This window comes from Lonchura striata, chromosome 2 (assembly GCF_046129695.1).
Source record: "Lonchura striata isolate bLonStr1 chromosome 2, bLonStr1.mat, whole genome shotgun sequence".
Lineage (NCBI taxonomy): Eukaryota > Metazoa > Chordata > Aves > Passeriformes > Estrildidae > Lonchura > Lonchura striata.
In genome coordinates this window covers 51,913,084-51,934,383 of record NC_134604.1, presented here as the reverse complement: position 1 = coordinate 51,934,383, position 21,300 = coordinate 51,913,084, and the positions used below count along the sequence as shown (strand labels likewise).

General features: G+C 34.6%; 1 protein-coding gene across 1 annotated transcript in view; it reads right to left on the bottom strand.

Moving 5' to 3' along the window:
- KLHL1 (kelch like family member 1) overlaps positions 1 to 20,793 on the bottom strand; it is a 185,967-nt gene extending 165,174 nt beyond the window's left edge. Inside the window, exon 1 of the mRNA XM_021548042.3 lies at positions 20,306 to 20,793. Within this exon, the coding sequence (XP_021403717.2) occupies positions 20,306 to 20,793 (488 nt within the window). The remainder of the gene's footprint in view (positions 1 to 20,305) is intronic.
- Positions 20,794 to 21,300: the final 507 nt, after the last annotated feature.

Sequence of the window (21,300 nt, the reverse complement as noted above, 5' to 3'; positions counted from 1 at the left end):
TCACCTATTTAACAGTATAAAGAAAACCAACAATGCTTTTGGTCCTTGAACACACATACATTTTACCTTACTTATTGACAACACCTATAACTTTAAGCAGCTCATCATACTTTATAGAAAAAGGACTAACTTGTATCTTAATGAGGCCTTTCTGGTGAATCCTTATTCTGATTTTGCTTACAGAGCATTCTGAACATTAGTGATTATAAAGTTAAACTCTCACTTATTTGTTCCCTTTTTTAACTCTACTGTTGTGTAAAGCTTCTATGAAGAAAGAGACCTGGCTTCTTCAATTCTGTTTGATTCAGTAGTCAAAAGTTGCAAATGAAATTTTCAAGAATTAAAGCATTATCACTGTTTTGTACTGATCTTACTTAGAAGGATTCACAGATTCTTCAGTGCTAGTTTTTCCTATGTATTGCAGACCAACTGTAATGAAGATACTGTTCATGTAAGATCTCATTAAAGAAAGCAAATACATTCTTATTTAAATTTCTCCAGTTAATATAGAATCAATAATTTAATTAAGAATAATTTTAAAACTTGAACTATCATAGAGGTATTATAATGTTTCTTAGATTGAAGTCAATAGCATTGCAGGGCTAGCATAAATTCATAAAATAGTATCTTTCTGAGCGTCAAAACAATAGGCATGTTATTTCAAAATATTTTTATTATTTAATTTAAATCACAATTATTAAAAAGGTCATAGATTCTTAATGATATAAATATTTAAAGTATTCAGTAAAACATTGATTTCAAGTACTGCACAACAACAAATAACCCCATATTTTCTAATATTTTATATATATATCCTATTCTTAAAACTTTAACACATTGAATTTATTTTGAAATAAGAACACATGTTCTATTTTGAAGTAAGTAAGGCTTTCTACAGATGAGTTCTTCATTCAAAACTCTGTGAGGCTCATGGGAATTTTTGCGTTGAATGTCATAGTCATACACAAGCCTATTTCCCATACAGAGTTTTCACTAAACAAAAAGGTATATTTTGATCATATACACACATATGTATATGTAGATATATATGCATACATATCTGTATGTAACTAACCCAAAAATATATTTAATGAGATTTGCCTGTGCTTCATGTTAGCTGACTGCTTTAAGTTACTTTGAATTTTTCCTAGTAGGTGCATTTAAAAGTGAGCAGGAAATGAGGTGTGATTACATAATTCCCAAATTATGCTTTTAATCTAGCCTATTAAGTTTATGAAGACCTTTATAATCCATTAGTCAGCACAAATAATTTTTAAAAAATCCTTTAAAGAATAAAGACAGTCTTTCACAAGTGATTCAGAGATATGCTGAAACTTTCCTAAAAAAGGAAATAAAATTACAATGTAGGTGACTGCATTTTATTGAAGCACTATTTTTGACTTCTATTTGCCTAAAATTTTTTAGAGGAAAATTTCGAGCACAGGATTAGCAGCAGAATTGTAATTTAGTTCTTGTAATTCTGCAATTTTATTTATCAGTTACAGTACTGTACAAACATAGAAATGGAAAGGTTAATAAACAAATTACTTGAACTGATTTCTTCAAAATGGAGAAAGTCTTTCTCATAATATTTTGATGCATTATCATAAGCTTACAGAATACTCAAGAGGTGATATGGTTATATAGTAGTATTTATCAGAATTCCGGCATTAAAGCAGATTACTTTCTGCTAAGTAACTTAGAAGTTAAATAAAAATCAACCAACCAAAAGTCCCAGAACCCAGAGAGTTTAGACACCCAACCTAGTCAGGAACAGACATGCTTATGTTCTGATGTATGTCCTGGGCTTGGACTGCCTCCTGAACTTTGACCTTTATATTAGGCGATAGTAGACTTCAGTCGACCTTTCATGCGGAGAATAACCAGATGCTGAGGACATTTAAATAGCAATTAAATTACTCCTGTCTTCCTTCCTTCTGCTCTTCCTTCCCAAAGGAAGGAATGCTTTGTTATATATGAGAAATGTAATGAGGAAGCTAATCCTTTTCCCAAATAAATGGTGAAACTTAAGTAGCTGAAATGAGCTTCGCTGAGCATCAAATGATCTATGTGTGAGATGTCACATTATCTCCTTGCAGTAACAAAGCCAGGAGGCTTTTTGCTGAGCTTTAAACAGTCATTACTAAACATCTGATAGCAGAAATTAAATATCATTAATTTCATAATTATGCGTTTCTACAAAAAATTAATCTTTGGATTAACTTTTACTAAAAACTAAGTCTTCATCATATCTCTAACTTTGCCTTGTATACTGAAAAATGATAGAAAATGATAGGAAAAAAAAAGAGGAAATAATTTTTTTCTTCCCATTCTATTTTTCTGTTATAATGAACTCATATTTTTTGATGCATTTTTCAAAAAGCTTGACAGAATGACAGCTCTAAAATTGAACAATCTTTTAGTTTCATATTCTTAGATGCCTGTTGCTTTTTTTTTTTTTTGAGACTCTCTTGAAATGAAGATGATAGTTCCAGCAAAGAACAAGAAATGGATAGCAGAAATATTGCAGTATCACGCACTGAAAGAGTGAATCATACCTGGAAGGAAGCTGCATAAAAATAAGCAATTTTCAAGGTTTTAAAAATATGAAAAGTCCTGTGCTTCATTCAGTTTTGTTTTGATTTTTTCATGTATCTTTTCTAATTTGCTATTTACAATAGAGTTCAATCACAGAGGGACACGTGTAGGTTCTCTAACCAGATGTCTTTTTTTACTGGTAACAAAATTTGACAAGTAGTCACAAAATGAAATTACTAAAGAAAAGGATTTATGAAATAGAAAACAATAAATTGCCTGGATAATTCACTATTCATCCACAAATTTTCTGTGAAATGCACAGCAATCTGCTGTGGTTTAAGCAATTTCTTAAATCACTTTAGGTATCAGGATAATGGGCAGAACCTATTAGTGTGACATCAGCTGTAAGAATATGTCTAGTCATTGTCTTACTTCTATTACAAGGAAATTAGTATAAAAGTAAAATAAGAATCATGATTCATTATACACATGAATACCTAAGTTACAGTTTCAAACTGGGTTGCAAGGAAGAAACCCTGAGCTTACAAGTTTTAGTATGTAAAGGGATCAGCAATTATATGAATATAATATGAACAATATACTCTTTTTTTTTTCAATAAAACTTTGGTTAATTCCTCCCCTCAGCATCTTTGAAAGAACCTATCCTGTTTTAAAGGAAGAAGATCTTTAATGAATTAATTATTAGCTAAAAGATTGGAATTGAGAAGAATTGAAATGAATGGTCATTCTTCATACTGAATAGATCTTCACAGAAACATCCCTGAACAATCTGTATGCTGTGTTTGTTTTTAATTATTTACCCAAGAAAAATGAGTATATCAAATATTTTATTTAAATTATTAAAGATAATCACATCTAACTTGATCATAGAGATATAAGAAAGACCTCATGCTTCTAAATGACTGAGTAATACATTTGAACCATAACAAAAGTAGATTAAATTCAGTCATGATAACTGCAGAATCAAGGAGGCTGGGGAACAATCACCACATATGAGAAACACTAGGCTCCAAATTGGCTAAAAATTGTCTATTATCACTTAGACAATAACTTTGGATTCATTGTCAATAATTTTATTTTCATAATATAGTATACCATTTGATTCTCTTTCCTTATGTTAATATATGCTTGGCAACCACTTACTAAGTCAGATGGTGGAATCTTCGATCTGGCAGTGAGTTTTTATCTTTAACTTCTCAAATAGGTGATATGACAGTAATTTAATTTTATTCCTCTTTTAGCATTCTCAAAATAAAGACCATTCTTTTTTTTAATATTTTGAAATACAGGAACAGTTTCATTTTGAGAGATTTCACTATCTTTATTCTGTGGGAATAGAAAATTCATCTGTTTGTGTATGTGTCTATATGTAATCTAGAGTGCATAATGTACCACCACAGTCATGTTATTTAAAATAAATCTTTCTTATAACCACTTCTTGAATCAGACACCATACATTTAGATGATAGGGCACAGGCACCTTGGTGAGCATCTTATACCCGTCAGTTATTGGCACTGTCTCTAAAGATCACACTTTCCAGATGTAAAATGAAGAGTCAATTTTATATCATTTTATTGAACCAAACTTTCTCAAAGTCCCCATGGAAATTCGTATGCAATGAAGTTAGAAACAAAACCTGATAAAAGAAAAACTAGTATACAGAAGCTGCACAAGGTTCCAGAAATCTGGGAAACTTTTGCCTCCACAGAAAATGCACAGTAGAGACTTTATGAATACTCTTAAAGAAGAAGACAATTCATCATTGTCTGATTTACTTCTGGTTAAGAATTGGTAGGTTAGTTCCTGCAGAGGCTATACTCCAATTCCTCAGTACAGCACAGTACATACTGCAGCTATTACATGGACTTAATAGGAAAAACTGACTTGAGCCATTTGTCATGACCAGCAATTTTATTATGTTTGCAGTTTACAAAGTAGTATTTTCACAGGGCTGACAGCAATACAGCTCAATGCTGTGGAATGAGAAGAAAAAACAGGACAAAAAAGGGTGAGAGAAAAGAATAAAAGATAATTTGAGAAGCTGTTTCCTTTATTCTGAAAAAAAACTCTCCTTCACATTAATGCTTGTCACAACTTGTGTAGTCAGTGATAAGGTGACCCATATTTGACAGTGCTGTAAACTACAGAGCAACTGGGGCATGGAAAGGAAGCAAAGAAATGACAGCTTGAAACAAAATGTCCCTTATTTCAGTCCTTGAAGCTATTTCTAAGTTGAGGATAGTAAACACAAAAACATTGGATACCCATCAATCATACTAGTTAGACAATAATTTATTAATATAGTACCACCATATAAAGCTTTAAACAACATACTTATGGCTGGAAGAACTTGGCATAAATTGACTACCCCATCCAGCTGTGACTCTAGATATAAGGCATGATTCTTTAGGTGGAGTTTCTTAAATTCTGTTGTCATTCATTTCTTTGGTTTCTAATTTTAGAGGAACCAATGAAGCCAAGCAAAATGGTACTGTCAGTCAGAACTGAAAATTCAAATGTTGATGTTTAACTCCCAAAATATAAATGAGGCTTGCAGACTTCAATCTAAAATACATATCAATCATTTCTCCCTTATTTGTTTTCCTTTAATATACTTTATGGAGGATAAAGCTTTTGCCAACATTTGTTTCAAAATGCACTTTTCCCTGAATGATCATATTTTTAATTGATATCAGGAACACGAATACTAAAAACATAAAGTCTTGCAAACATTTCATATGCTTCCCTGCTTAGTAACCTAAAGTAACCTTTTCCAAAGGTTTTAACTAACCTTTCAGAGATATTTTTTTCTCAAAAAAGTGAAAGTTGACATTGAAGCCAGTTCTTACAACATGAAATATTCACATTACTTCAGTAATTTAGCACTTTTTTCTTTGTGCTAAAGAACCCCTTTCAAAATATTCTTATTCAGCATCTTCTGCTATCTATTAAAATTTTATATCAGAGTTAAAGTTTTATAAGGCTTAAGGTTATGAAATATTAAGACAAGAGTTGAGCTTGTGATAATTTCTGTTTAAAAGACAGCAAGTGTATCTACCAGAAAGTACAAAAATACAGATTTTATTGCATACCTGCTTTATGGATATGCTTTTCTGATACTGCTTTCTCATGGGATATTTATTTTTGGTCAATGCATAACAGTAAAAAAGAAAAAAGAAAATAACCACTGATATCTAATAAAGTGAAATTGTTACAAACTTACTTTCAAAACTTTCAATTAGTTTGTCTTTGGCTAATTTCAAAATTTGATAAGGAACTACTGGTCACCAGACATCAAAAATATTTTAGTCGATACCAGTAGCCCTGTCAATAGCTAAGGGGGTTGGTAAGGTTGAGCCTCAATCTGAATAAATTCTGTTTGAATTCAGAAATCTTCATCCAGTACCTCTCAACAGTATCTCTGTATGAAATTCTTATATAAAGCTTTTAAGCACATTTGAAAATAATTCAAATAGATGGTTCAGCAGGTGGTTCAGTAATGTTAAAAAGTTGTGGGTTTTCTTCTTTATAGGTGAAAAATATGTGCCTTGGACCAAAAATAACACTTTCAATTGCAAGAGTAACTTAACTTCTGAAATTTTCATTTTGCATTTGTTTTTCTAATTTGTAAAATTATCATCATAGTTTATGTAATTTTCTTTGGCAGCACTGCACAATTCTTGTTTTCTGTTTTAGAACCTTCTGAGATACATTTTTATCCTAATATCTTCTTTTATAAAGCATTAGATGTAATTTGAAGTAAATCTATCTATATACGAAAGAGAGCAGCTAAAAAATATTCTTTATTTCTACCTTTAAAGTAATATTTATTCTCTTTTAATTCATTCTTTTTATAATTTTAGGTTAAGATGATGAGGTTTGGGCTGCCTTCCCAGAAATCTAAGCTCATTAGAAGAGAAAAATTCAGATTCTGCCTTGCCCCATTTTATTCTTCATTATTCTATTCATGGACAATCTTTATGGAAACATAGAATGGGTAGTACAGAAATCTAAGCACTTCTTAAACACAATCCAATCCATACTACTGTAGACATCTGATGTATGCCAGCTGAACCATGGCTTAAAGTATGTATTTTTCTCCACTTACTACAGAATATAGAAAGGTACACCAAAATATGTAATCTAAATGTAAATAGCTAAAATGCATTGAAATACTCTACCTCAATAATGATCTCACTCAAGAACTGTAATCCTTCTTCCCTTTCATCACATAGAGGACTCACCTCATGCAGTATATGCACATTGTCTTTTTTAAGATAAGCTATATTCAAATACCAAGTACAATATGTTGACTAGATGACTAAGGAACTAGGTGTCATTCTGTTAGATGAGTAAAATTAAATTGAAGAAACAAATGTATCACCTGAAAAACAAGGCTGAAAGAGGTTCACCAAAGCTTACTGCCTACAGTTTTAGCAAAGAAAATTTGAAAAAGTTATTTTTTTTGACCTAGTAATCCAATACACAGAAGAAATAATAAGAAAAATCAGGGTAGTTAGAGGAGAGTTACTAAAACTCTAGCTCCTCTAGTGTGTATGCCATTTATCCAAAATTTTCTAATTATAAAACCTAATAAATGCTGCTTTAATCTCAGAAATTAGTTTCTAATACAATGTGGAGATTTAAAATGAAATGCCATTTGTAAAGGTCATAAAGCAGGGACAATAGCATAGCATGTCACACAGCGTGTGACAAAAGGTTTAGCAGAAGAATAATACTGCTTTTTTTTGCCCCTATTATGCTTTTAGCAAATATATTATTTCCTATCTATAAGATCGCTATGGCTCATTTCCTTTTGACACTACCATAAGTAATGGAAAATAAGACTAAAATATAATGCTGAGAGTAAATTATAAACTTTAATATAAAACTAATTTAGCATATTAGATTATTTAGCATATTTTCTTCAAAAGGCATGGAATACTGTGAAATTCATCCATCTAAAACTTATTACTGTTACTGAAATCTTTATCTGTTCTCAATCATAGAGCAAGTCTATATAAACATAGGAGACTCTAAAACCCAAAAGATTACTTAAGCCAGATAGCTGTTCACAGGGAAGAACTTATGTGCTCAGAAAAGGTATGCAATTTTAAAACATTCATGTGATGGCTAAACTCCTCAAAATATGATCTATGATCTGAGAATTAATAATGAAATATATTTTCCTTCTTCTTCCATTAGATTTAAAATCATGTCTTGAACCATTTGATGAGATTTTTGAGATAAATAATTTTCCATAATTCTAACAATGCAATCAGAACCTTGATGATTTCATGAACCCGAATGCAAAAATTACAAAAGAAAAAGTTCTTATCAGCTCAATCCAACATATAATTTGAATAATTCAGTACCAGGTCCTGTCATACTCTTTAGGCTTTTTAATCATCTAATTATGATCTGTGAAAAAAACTTTTTTTTTTTTTAATGAGATTGGGATTTTTTTTTTTATATGGCATATAGGAAGTTTCAGTCATTGTGAAAATCTTAATTATTAATTTTAATCAGTAAATGGTAGCAGTGGAACAACACCTTCCCACTATTTTTTATAAAACAGTACTTTATCACAAAAATATATTCATGGAATATTCATGTTAATCCCTGCTTTGTGCACAGAAAAGAAGCATCAGTTCTTTTTTGACTCACCCTTCCATTCACAGTGAATTGAATTAGAATAGATTGATCAAACTGTACACACAAGGACTATTTCTTCCTACTTCCAACACATTTTGGTTTCCAAACAAGCCTAAAGAAATTTGCTACATAGACTAATTTAAAGTAATAATTTACCATATGGACTCCTCAGACATTCTTATATGAATTAGCATGAGATAAAAAGAAATTAGGCATTGGAAGACAAAGGTTATGGCAAAAATATGAATAACCTAAAAAGACTTTCTGAAATACCACACAGCAAAGACAAGGCATGCAACATATTTACATGAATAGTCATTAGGAATACCTGGTTTTGATAGATAATTTATCTTTGAATTATATCAGCTTTAGATTGAGTTTTGATATTTTAAAAATTGTCTACTGTACATGACATAAAGTTTGTGTTTGTTTGGTGCATTTTTTTAGACATTTGTAGAGAAAGCTCTGTTCCTGAAGAGAAAAACCTTTACAAGAATGGAAAGAGAGTAATTGCAACAGCTGCTTACTCTGATATGATACTAGATTTTGTTTTCTAACAGAATTATTTCCTTTTATGGTAATGGCAAGAAATCTTAGATAAATTAAATTTCACCTGCACAGAAAAGGGAATTGTATTTTTGTGTTCCATCACACTCTTCTCCAATGTAGTGCTTTTTTGGTTTTTTTCTCAAAACATAAAAAAGCCAATATTACTATCTGTGTATTCTCCAGGAAACTCTGGACTAAATAATGAAATGTATATATTAAAAAAATCAATAAAAAACAGTGAGGAAAGTAAGACCCATCTACTTGTTATTTCAATATGCTCAAACATACAGAGAGAAAACTTTCATTACAGTATTGTGGCCCTGACAGCAAAGTTTGCAACAGATAGTCAAAACATTACATTTGCAAAGAGAGGCAGCAATACTTCCAGAAATAAGCATTTTTCTGGTTTGTCTTACTGTATCTAGACATCAAATATCTATATTCTGTATATCACGGAAGCATACAACTGTACATCTATTGAAATATGTAGACTCCTCACCATTTAACATAAATTTTAAAAAAGACATTGACATTTTTCTGAGCAATTTAGGCCACAATCATACTTTCCTGAGAACTTTTAACAGCTAATGCATACACTAGAGATATTATATCGTCTGTTTGTAACAGAAAGCACAAACCATCTGTTGGATTGGGTTGTTTTTTTTCAACTATTGTTTTCATATGCTAACATAAAAAATCAAGGCAAGTAAAAATCCTGAAGTACACTGAGCTTTTCCTACAGTACAATAATCATGGGTGGCTCTGTTTAGACTACACAAAAAGCCAAGACAGAAAAACAAACCCCCAAAGAGACATGTTATTTGACTTCACCTTTGTCAGCATCTCCAGGCAACCTTTTCATAGAAAGATACTTAGTGACAGTTTGAGAGATATTATTGAATATGCTTCTCTCTTCAAGGCAAAAAGATTGTCACATTTAAACATGTCATGATTATGGAAGTTTATCTAGTTTATTATAATCTTATATTCCAGGATATTAAAGAGTCCACACCATGACTAGTAAACCTGTTTGGTACTTAAAAAATGCAATAACATTTCTTTCCTGTGATAATCTTTTCTTGGTACAACATGTTTTCTAAAATGATAGTACCTTTTTTTACCTAGAATTTCTTTAAACAATCCATGCACTTCTTGATTGTCCTGGACAATACAGTAGAGCTGAGTCTCTACCCAAACAAATCAGAGATTAGAAATTCCTTTATTCACAGGCTATGTGTCTGTTCATCTACTTCTATGATTAAATTTTAGCAAGTAGTATGGAATACTTGATTCATATTTTATTTGCTTTGTACTAAGTGCAACACTTCTGCAGAATGCTATCTAGACATGATCCTACTTCACATCTCTGCTGATTATTGTTGTGACAGGATAGCAAGTTGCACTATTCCATATTCATTTTTTTCAGAGGTCTCTTACTTTATTCAAGATTGTTGTGTGTATTTTAATTCTCTCCTATAACATATGAATCATTTAAGAATATTTTCATTTTTATTTCTAAAAAGCATTGACTAAAATGAAAGTATTGGGTGCAAAAAAAAATCTGAATTCCTACAATTACTGGTCCTAATTTTGCATGTCAAGGCTTTTCTCTTCAATCTCTTTTATAGCAGTTTTCAAAAATTCCATTTACATCTCCGATGAACAGTGTATAGAAGCATTCACTTTCATCTAAATTTCTATCCTCTCAAAGACTATTACTTTTCAAACAAAAGTCATTAATCTTCTAAATTAAAATACCAGAGTCACGATATGCAAAAACTTAACTCAGGAGGATTAATTATCATCAAATATGTTGGGGAAGGCATTGTTGATTAACAAACAATTATTAATTGAAGCTTTTGCTATTAAAAAAACAACTTCTGAGATGTGACAGTAGTTTGAAGTCCTTATGTTTATCAATAGAAGACTAAATATAGTTTTAAAAACTGTTCCCACTAACTGAAAATATGGAGCAGTTTATTTTATATTGTTTACTTTCTCTCTTCCCTTCTTTCTTCTCTTTCCTTCCCTATTTTTGATGTCTCATTTACTTTGGAGTTACTCTTACTATTGGTACTTTGAAGGGGTATTTTTGTTTCGAACTACAGATAATTTATATAAAAAGTGGTAATCTCTGTGGATAAGTTAATAGTAAAATTATAATGAAACAACTGACAGAAGTTGTTTATTTATTTATTCAATAAATAAATAGAGCATAAATACAGCCACACAGAAGGTTTGCATTTAGCATGGTGATTAACATTACAAAACTCTATAACAGAAATAATGTAACGAATTTAATCTTTTGGACATTCATAAGCTATTACTGCATGAATAAAAATATAGCAATGCATATGGAAATTAGTAGTGGATGAAGGTACACTAATATTACATATTCCAATTTATAAGTAGAGAAATAACAAAGAATATGAGAAAAAAAAACAGTGAACCAGATATGCCTGAAGGCTTGGACTGGTGATGTACCTGACTAATCTAGAAAATGAAAAGAAGTTAAATCTCTGTAGGTAATCAGAAGTCCATCCAATAACTAAAAGTTGAGTATCTGAAGTGCCATATATTCCTGCAAATACAGATGCAGTGGTTTTTATAATGCTTCCTCCATAGCTGCTGAAGGCAAAACAACTTCTACACTCTGAAAGAACCTATACCCTGCTAGAATATAAAATAATCTCAGAAACTATAGTTTCAAACAAAATCACAGAGCACAACAGAATGAGGTATGCATCCTGTACCTTTTTCTCCTTACATAATTCAACACTATTTTTTGGTATGCATCACTTAAACCATTGAAGAATTTCTAGAAATAATTAGGAGGCCAAATAGAATTCAGTCCTAGGACTATATTCAGCAAAGATACTGCATGTGATTATAGCCATTAAGATTCAAGGATCTTTTGTGATTTTTTTATTTGATTTGCTTTTGTTTTCCTTCATGAGTTTTGCACAAAGCATATCTACATAGCAGCAACAAGACAGCAAGGTCAAAACAGAACTGTTTTTCCATATGGTAAGAGTAGGAAGAAGGATGAAAACAGATGACAGAAAAATACAAATGTTACAAAAGGTTGAATATTTTAATGTTGATGAAACATAGTCAAACAGAAAACTTGACTGATACAGTTAAAAAAAAGATTGAACTGCAGATGATGTGTTCCATTAATTATACCCAGCTACTTATTAAAGAATAAGAAAATCACTGCTTTATTAAATTCATAAAATCAATCCTGTGTGATAAAGATTTTTGATTTAGATTCAATAAATAAGTTTGAAGTTTTGAAAAAGACATTTCCATCTCTCAAATACATTTTGAGATAATGGCAAACACTAAAATATGAAACCTCTTATTTTCAATGTTACATAATCTTAAATGTTTATTTCTAATATTCCATTTTAATATAATAAGGTGAAGTCCAAACTTTGGTATACACACCACATTAAACCAAGTCTTAATTCTCTCTGTCTTTTTCTGTTGGCTCATTTCTGAGAATTAAATACCCATCATTTATTTTCCACTTTATCTCATTAATTAAAGTAAATATTTTTCATGAGTCAAGTAGAACAGATGATATTACACATAAAGTAGTGAAAATGGAAATCAAGAGATAAGATTTGCCTGAGTAAGACAAAGAATGGATTCAGGATCCTAATTGTAGGAAAGGTCTGTGTGACAGCCAAAATGTGGCCAGGACATATGCAATAAAGGACTGAAGAGTGAAGAAATAGGAGCTATGATTACAAATGTGGTTTGGAAAACCAGGCTATTCATGACAATCACCTCTGATGCCTTGAATATATATCATTAGGACTACAGAACTGTAACACTGGCCTAAACTAACATTAATCCTCAGCATAGGCACTATTTAGGACTTCAGCTGGAAATAGAAGATATGGAAAGAACAATGTGACAAACTTGAAGCATTTATTGAAACGTCTAGCTAAATTTTAACATAAATTTTGGAGAAACTTTCTTTTATTTCAGATATCAGTTTCACAGTATCAGTTTCAATTGATATTACTTTTAACTGATATTACAGTTAAAAGTAACATTTTCAAAAATTTTGAAGTAAGATATTTAAATTACTAATGGAAAAACATCTAAACAAACCTTTACTTAAACTCTTATCAAAAAGTCATCATATTTTAGTATTTGGATCTATGTTCATCTTAAATTCTTGGTAAATTATGAATTTTTGAAATAAAAGTCAGAAATTTTAGATACTGATGAAATTAAATTTTTGAAAAAGTTGGGGGATTTGGAGGATTTATTTTTTCAGTATTATTAGGGATGATTACACAGTTGCTTGTATTTCTGAGGAAGTTGCAGCAGTTCTCAACTTTTTACAGGATAAATTTCCTTTCTGAAACTTTTAATAACATCTAGTTCTTTCCCTAGTGTAAATAGGTTACTTTAGATCATCAATTACGTATTTTAAGAAATTGTTCTAACAATACCAGGAAATTTGTATGTTAGAAAATTCTGCCAAAATATCATAGCAGAACATTTAAGGAGCACTTTTTGCCTAAAAAATGCAAGTTTGAGATACAAAAAGAAAGAGCAAATTCTTCAGCTGTTTCCAACAGGGTATAAAGAAAATTAGTCACAAGGATAAGAAGTAGCTGCTAGAAAGCAATGATCACATGTTAAGAGTATGTTTATCTTTATGTATCAGCAGCATTCTTACAAATTTAACAGATTTCAACAATATGCTTGATTTTTTTAATGTACAATATTTAAATGAACTTCATAGGAATTAACTCTAATTTATTTATTAAGAACTATATAAATTATATACATATATGCACTTTTAATATATGTCAATATTATGATGTATATATAAAGAGAGAAATGCAAATGATACATAATTATTTGAGTATATATTGACTTATCTAAGTCCCTACTATTAATATTCCAGAAATGGTTTTATGGAGGAAAAAAAATTATATTCAAGCCAACAGTATTTCTGCAGACTTCTCTATAAAGATTCACTATCAATTGGATTTTCAAGATGGCTATTCTCTGTTCTTTATTTTACGTTGACTATGAAAAGGTTGAAAAGCATTTCCCTTTTGCAATGTTCTTTGATGTTACACTTAAGAGGTAGTTAGTTTTAGAGGTCTTTCACCGATTCAGTCACTCCCTGTGCAACTGATATTTTCACTGCCAAATCTTTTCTTAATGTTATATTTTTTAAAAATATTCCTTCAAAACAGTGCAACTTAGTCCAGAGGAAAAAAGAATGGTTGGTTTTGTCAAAGTTGAAAGTACATGGGTAACAACAACCAAGAAACTGGTCAAGTCCTTTGCTTCCTAGCATGTTTAATGGGCTTATGTTTTCTAGCATATGTTTTCTACTTTTATTGAGATGAGTGATATGCTTTTTACTAACATTGTGAAAAAATAATAGATTCAATTAATTCTATCCTTTTATTCCATCTTTTTAGAACTGTTTGAATTTGCAATGCAGACTTCAAATGGTGTTCTTTTTACCAAATTTAATTGAACATTAAACATTTAAATCAAACATTTAAACCTGAACTAGCTACTTTAGACTATTGTTATACTCAATGAAGAGAAGTAGGGACATCTGATAGATAATTCACCGTATTCAAAAATGTGCATCTAAGATAAAGATAAATCCTCATCTTAGACTAAACAAGTTACTCAAACTAAAGTGGCTTGCTGACCCATTAAACATAGCAAATACTAGCATCAGCTTGGCAGAGAATGATAAAACAAATCAAGAGAACAAAGTAAAATGGGGAGCTGAGGTAAAAACATAGGAATGGGAATTCTATTATGATTTTATTAAAAATTACAAAGGAGATAAGGGAAGACATAAATTATACTGAAATTCAAAGATTACAAAATAGTTAGGGAGAAACAGAAGAATGAGAGGTCCAAGAATGTTAATGAACTACAGGAAATTTTACTTTATTTTTAGAACTATCTAGGACAAGGTATAGGCAAGACTGGACAGAAATACGTAAATCAATGAGGCAGATGGTAAAAGAAGTTGGTAAAACCAAGTAATGACTTCTGGGTAAGGAATCTAGGATTTGAAGAAGATAGCTGGGATTCCTTTGAGACTATAGAAAGAAGAAAAAAAACCCAAGAACAAGGTCCAGGAGAATTCATATTCAATAAAATAAAATGTAAAGAGGATGTAACAAAAGCAAGGGAACACCAAGAAGAAAGTTATATGAATCTGCTTGTCTCTATAATTCCAAATGCAGTGGAAGACTCTAAATACTTGCCATATCTTCAGCTGTTGAAGTCGTCAATCTTTCTGCAGAGAAAGCACACAATCATTGTAGTAATTACCAATGTAAAAATTAAGAACTTTCTTTTATGTCAGTTGTTGTATCAGTTCAAGTGGCAATGGGATACACAGGGAATCCTCAAGTTTCTGTTCTGCATTCAAGTGATGGACAAAAGAAGTGGCAGTACATGAAGTGACTTGTGTGTTCTTCTGCTTCTTTTATTAAAAAGCAACCAAAACAAACAGCCAAGCTTTAGAAATGCTGTTCTGCAAGTACCAAAGCCAGTTTTTAAAGTTAGGAAATTCTAGACCTAGATTCTCTTTGTAACTTATCTAATTCCATACACGTATATATATACAGCCTTCAGCTATGTGATCTTGCACTATTTTTATCACCTGATTCTTCTGCATCCCATGCACAGAGCATAGATCCTCTGAGACTGAATAAGAGCTTTGGAGGAGAAAGGTCTGTGGGCTGTGTTGTGTAGGAACCCTGACTCTTTTGTTGTGGAAGTTAAATGTATAAAAACAAAAGCCTACAAGTTATATAACCATTTTTAGAAGTTTCATAATAGAGTTAAAAAACTGGTTTATGACAAAAACAAATGGATTATCCTCTTCTGATTCCATAACCTAGAAATGCAGAATTGTGTGATCTATAAATCACCCCAAGCATTAAATTACTATCTTAACAAAGTAGTCTATACAAGATAATATAAAAACATAAGCAGCTATTAATTTGAGTTCTTTAGTATCCAATCTTAGGATCTGGTTGTCACAGGAGAAGGAAGCTATGTTTCAAATATGGATAGTACCTCAGAAAAGCCACAGCTATGATCACTTGTGAAAATATTTGAAGTTGTGAGAGCTCACAGGGTAAACTAAGACATAGGAAGGTACCTTGATTCTCCTCTTCTTGTAAGTTCAGGTACCAAGATGAAAGCTGTAAACAGGAAACTCCATTTACTTAGAAACCAGAGACCATGATCCTCTCATAAGACTAGATAAACTTAAAGCAGTACATGAAGTAGCCAAGTAGCAGATTTTTATGACAGTTTTATCTCCGTTTTCTAAAATGATCAAAATATTTTCTCATTAAATTAGAAAGCTGCACTGAGAATGTTGATCATCCTGATAGGTTTCAAATTCATAACTTTCTATAGCAGCACGCCAACCACAAGGTTGTAGGTTGCTAGGAGAAAAGGAAGAAGACTTGGAAGCAGGAGAGACTAATGGGCAAAAGCATCAAAATGCAGGATCTGTGGACTCAGAACAGAAAAACATAAAAGAAATGCTTATACAAAAGCTTTGAGCATATAGTTTAACCATGCACATATTTATGTTCCTGATTCTACAGTGATCACAATCATTTAATTTAAATAAATAGTTTTGACCACAGAGACTTGCAAGCTACATTTCTCAGTTAATGTTTGAATTAGAAAATCATTCTCTCAATTATCAATCTTTTGGATTCCCATTAATACTGTTTTTTTTTTTACTTCCCATTGACAAACTTGACAGAAGCACAGTAAAATGCCTAACTCATTACTTTCCTAGTGACTCAACATTTAAGCATGAAACTTTGAAACTCTGTTGTGTGAGGAAGGTACAGTATTCAGTCCTTTTGCATCTTTCTTTATGGTACACTATTAGACAGTATCTAATGATGGGAGGATTTGCCATCTTCTTTCAGAAACTGTATTTTCATATTCTTGTATGTTTTATGGAAATTGTCAGTGCTTGCTTTATGTGGGTCAGGCATATCTGGCACAATCTTCTTGGAACTGTCTCTTAAACAAAATGTTAATTGAATCCTGTGTTTTCCACTTCTGCACACAACCAGAGGAGTCTGGGACTGGTTTGCAGATGGGCTCATCATTTATGGGTGCAAGTGAGAACAGAGAAAGTAGTGGGAGAAAAGTGCTATGTGCTCTGAAACCAATCAATTCAATGGTTTGTTTTTATTTTTCTTTTTTTAATCTCTCTTTCTGGCTTGCCCCCCCCCGCCCCCCCACCACCACCACTGTAAAATAGGGCTGTTGCAAAAATAAACCTGTTACTAGTTTGTGAGGCACGTACTGTGTGTAGTGGTGAACAGTGCCAAGGGCTCATGAGGAATTACATCTTCATAGGATTTGAACAGTGTGAGGCTAGCAAAACATGCTACCACCCACTCAGGAGGGAGGGACTAAAATACTAACTCATTGTCTATTAAGTGAATCCCATTCATGTTGGGGGTTGATTAACAAGTCACCTGAAAAGAGCCATCATGATTGTTAAAATCTCCATTATAAACTTTGAGGCTCTGATGGATGTATCACAAGTCTTTGCACTGGTATTTTCCAAGCGTTTTGTGGCTGATTTGTAAATCTTAATTATAAATTCATATTATAGATTTTTTTCCTAACAGTTTTGTCTTAGGAAATGTAGATTAAAAAAAAATCTTTAAATATCCACTAGCATCTATTGACAATTTTGTCATGCCAACTCTAAACCAATTTGATATGCGTGTTTCCAAGCAATTTCAAGTAATCAGACCACGTTCTAACACTAACTGTTAACAGTAAAGCATCTTTTTTTTCTTTTTACAATGGAAATATGGAAATAGAATAATTGGGTAAGTACTTTATAACATGCCCTATCTAATCCTTCAGTCTTCTTAATAGGACTATCCACATAACCTTACTTATGCATAGATATACTGCACCATTGGCATGGCAAGATGTTCTTCAGATACATGCAATAAACTCACATTAGTAAAGTAGAATGTATTTATTATTACACAACCATAATCTCTCATTATATAAATCCCACAATATCTAACATTACATTAAAACCAAGAATTCAAGATCCTCCAGCTTTATGTTTAGCTTAGATGTAGAAACAGTAACTAAAACTCCACTGAAAAACAAATCCAGCTGAGCTGAAGAAGGATTCCAGTACAAAAACCATGTACCAAGCTGAGGAGACCAGCTGGGAAAAACCTTAATAAAAAGAAACTAACAAACAAACAAAAACCCCAAATAAGAATCCAACCAAAACTCTTTTGGAGCTACAAGGGTACCAAGTAGATACTAAAAATAAAAAAAAAATTAAAAAAGAAAAAAAACCCAAAAAAAAAAAAAAACCACTACAAAGCAATTTTCACTTCTACATATATGTCAATAGCAGAAAAAAACATTTATAAAAAGCCTTACGTATACAGAATGAGTGAGACATAACTTTCCTGGGCATTAGAAGATTGTTGGATCATAGAACTTTCAAGCACAGAACTGCCATTTTTGCACCACTTGACCACCTCTTGGTATAACGTACAAAGTTCGTAGAGGGAAATGAAAGGTTCTTTGATAAGAAACAGAAGGTCAAGTCTTAGACTCTAAAACTATCTAAAACATTTTCATACCTCAAAAGGCATCATTTTCATTATTAATGTTAAGTCACATCTCCTGAAGCAGTTATTTTAAATCTGAAGAAATTTGGGCATATTTCTTCAACAGGATTATGAGCTACTGATGACTAGATGTGTTGTTTCACTAGCAATGAATGAAGAACATGAAATAAATGGATTATGAAAATCAAGAGCAGCAAAAGCAGTAACTGGATACATAATGTCACAGAGTACATACATTCTATCAAGTCAACTCTTATGTACAAATCAAGTGGTGCCACTGAGAATCTACAGATTCTATAGAATCTACAGATCAGTGACACACCTAAATGAAAAGTCCATAGAATGAAACTATATTTATAATAGTTCTTTACCTCTTCCATTCCATCCCTCTTTAAAAACCTTGAAGATATAACTTTAAGGTTGGTATTTTGTCTGTCTTTGTAGTGTATCTGATAACAATGTGAATTGAATCCTAGGATAAGCACCTTCTTGTTGCTCAGAACAACTTCCAGTGTTCATAAAAACTTCAGTATTTTGATTTAAAAATATATCCTAAGTCACTTACCAACTATTCCGCGTGTTTAAATTACATAGCTCTTAAGAAATTAACTGTGCTAACTGACAAAACAATAAGAGAGTCAAGGTGAGAATATATGCTTTCGGGCTCTCTGAAAACATGTAACATACTCAAAGTTACACACCCATACGTTTATCTACAACTGTACTAATCAAAACATATGCACAGTGCTGTCCCTTCATGTAATAAAATATTTAATACTATATGTATTACTTTCAATACGAAAAAAAAGAACTAAAACAAATAATTTTTTTCATTTCTTTTCATGTTTAGAAACAGAACAGTACGTTTCTCTCCCTAGGGAGAAAAATCCAAACAAACAAAAAACAAGGGAAATTAAAATGAAGTAATTTTAACTGTGGGGAGGTAGAGGCAAGCAGAGTAAAAGAAATGAATCATTTTACCCTTAGGACTATCTGTATTGGAGGTTTTCTGAAAGCTCTCTGTTAGCTACATTTCCTTCTTCAAATGATTGTAACTTGTGTTTCAGCTGGGCATGAGGAGGGCAGGGAATGGGAAGGAAAAGCAATTCAGCATGAATGCATTTGTATGAAACACAAGAATCTGGATATGTTTTTCTTGCTCTTACAACCTCTTATGTGTCACTCGGTTGATGACACATGAAATTCTTATAAATCTTATTTTTCTCTGCGGTAGATTTTAACACCGAGTTTCAGGAAAGCGGACGCTTTTACTTTCGAGCTTTCACCTGTCATCCCAGTACCCAGAACAACACCACCTTCCGCTAGCCTTTTAATAAACTTCTGAAAAAGTTGGGTAGGGACGGTCGCCAGCGCGGAGCGCCGGCTTTGAGAGGCGCTTGTTCTCGGGCCAGCCCCACGAACGGGGGCAGCCCAGGAGAGGGGGCGGAGGTGAGGACAGGGACAGGGACAGGGACAGGGACAGGGACAGGGACAGGGACAGGGACAGGGACAGGGACAGGGACAGGGACAGGTCAGGGGCAGCCGCAGGCCAGGAGCAGGGGCAAGGCCAGGGGCAGACCAAGGGCAGCATCCCTGGTCCTCCGCACCCTGACCATGAGGCTGGCCGGTCTCTCCTGGGACTCTCGGCAGCCCTCCAGCCGCCCTTCCCTCCGCCTCCAAACGCTGCCAGCTCAAACGGGAGGAATCGTCCCGCCTCCAGACCCTCACCTTCCCGCAACAACGCCAGCACACCGGTCCGGCTGCGCCCCCGCCCCGCCACGGCCCCCGGGGCCGCGCCGCCCCGCGATGACCCCGCGGGTCCGACCGCGCCCGCCGCGCAGGCGGCGCCGGAGCGGCCGCGCTCCCCTACCTGTGCCCGCCTCCGTCACCTGTTGCCCGGCCGCCTCCATCGGCGCAGCCCCCCGGCGCGTCCCCCCGCTCCGGCGGCGCCAGGGGCTTCTCGGGCTCGCGGGCCACCTCCATCCCGCCGGGCACCGCCTCCTCCTCCTCCTCCTCCAGGGACTCCACGTAGAAGACGGTGCGGGGCGGCGGCGGTCCCGGGCCGTGCCCCGTGGCCGGCCGGCCGCCGGCGGACAGCAGCGTCCCGTTGGGCGGGCTGGCCGTGGTGGCCGCCGAGGAGGAGGCGGAGGAGGCGGATTTCTTCCAGAAGACGCCGTTGCCTCTCTCCTGGCTCTTCAGCAGGCGGCTCTGGCTCGGTCCCCAGTGCTCGAAGCTGCTGTCGGGCGGCAGGCAGCCTCCCCCCGCCGGGCCGCCCGCCGGCGAGGGGTGGCTGAACAGTTTCCAGCGGAGGCGCAGGATGTGCTTCACGTCGAAGTCTTTCCTGCCGGAGCCGGACATGGTGCCGCGGCGGGCGGGGGACGGGCGCGGGCTGAGGCGGGACTCACGGCGGCCAGGCGGCGGCGGCGGCGGCGCGGGGCGGCCCCGCTCCGGCAGCGGCGGCGGCTCCTGCGGGCAGCGCTGGGCTGGTAGGGCGAGGAGTGGCAGCCGCCGGGCGGAGAGAGATGCGCGCACACACCAGCGCGGAGAGAGAGAGGGAGGATGGATGGAGCGATGCACAGAGCCAAAAGGACGTAGAGACACCCAGCAGGAAACGGAGAAAGAGAGAGGGGGAGATGCTCAGAGCTGACGAGAACTGCACGGTGATCAGTGGAAAGGGGAGGAGAGAGAGGCAGAATTGAGGGACATCTCTCAGGGGAGACGGACACTTGCAAGGGAAGAGCGGGTGAGGGAGGCTGCGAAGACGCTCTAATCTGATTAACGGGAGAGCGAGCCCGGAGAGGAGCGGCGGCGGCAGCAGCCACAGCGGGAGGCAGGTGGCACCTCCTCAGTCTCTTAGAGCTCCGT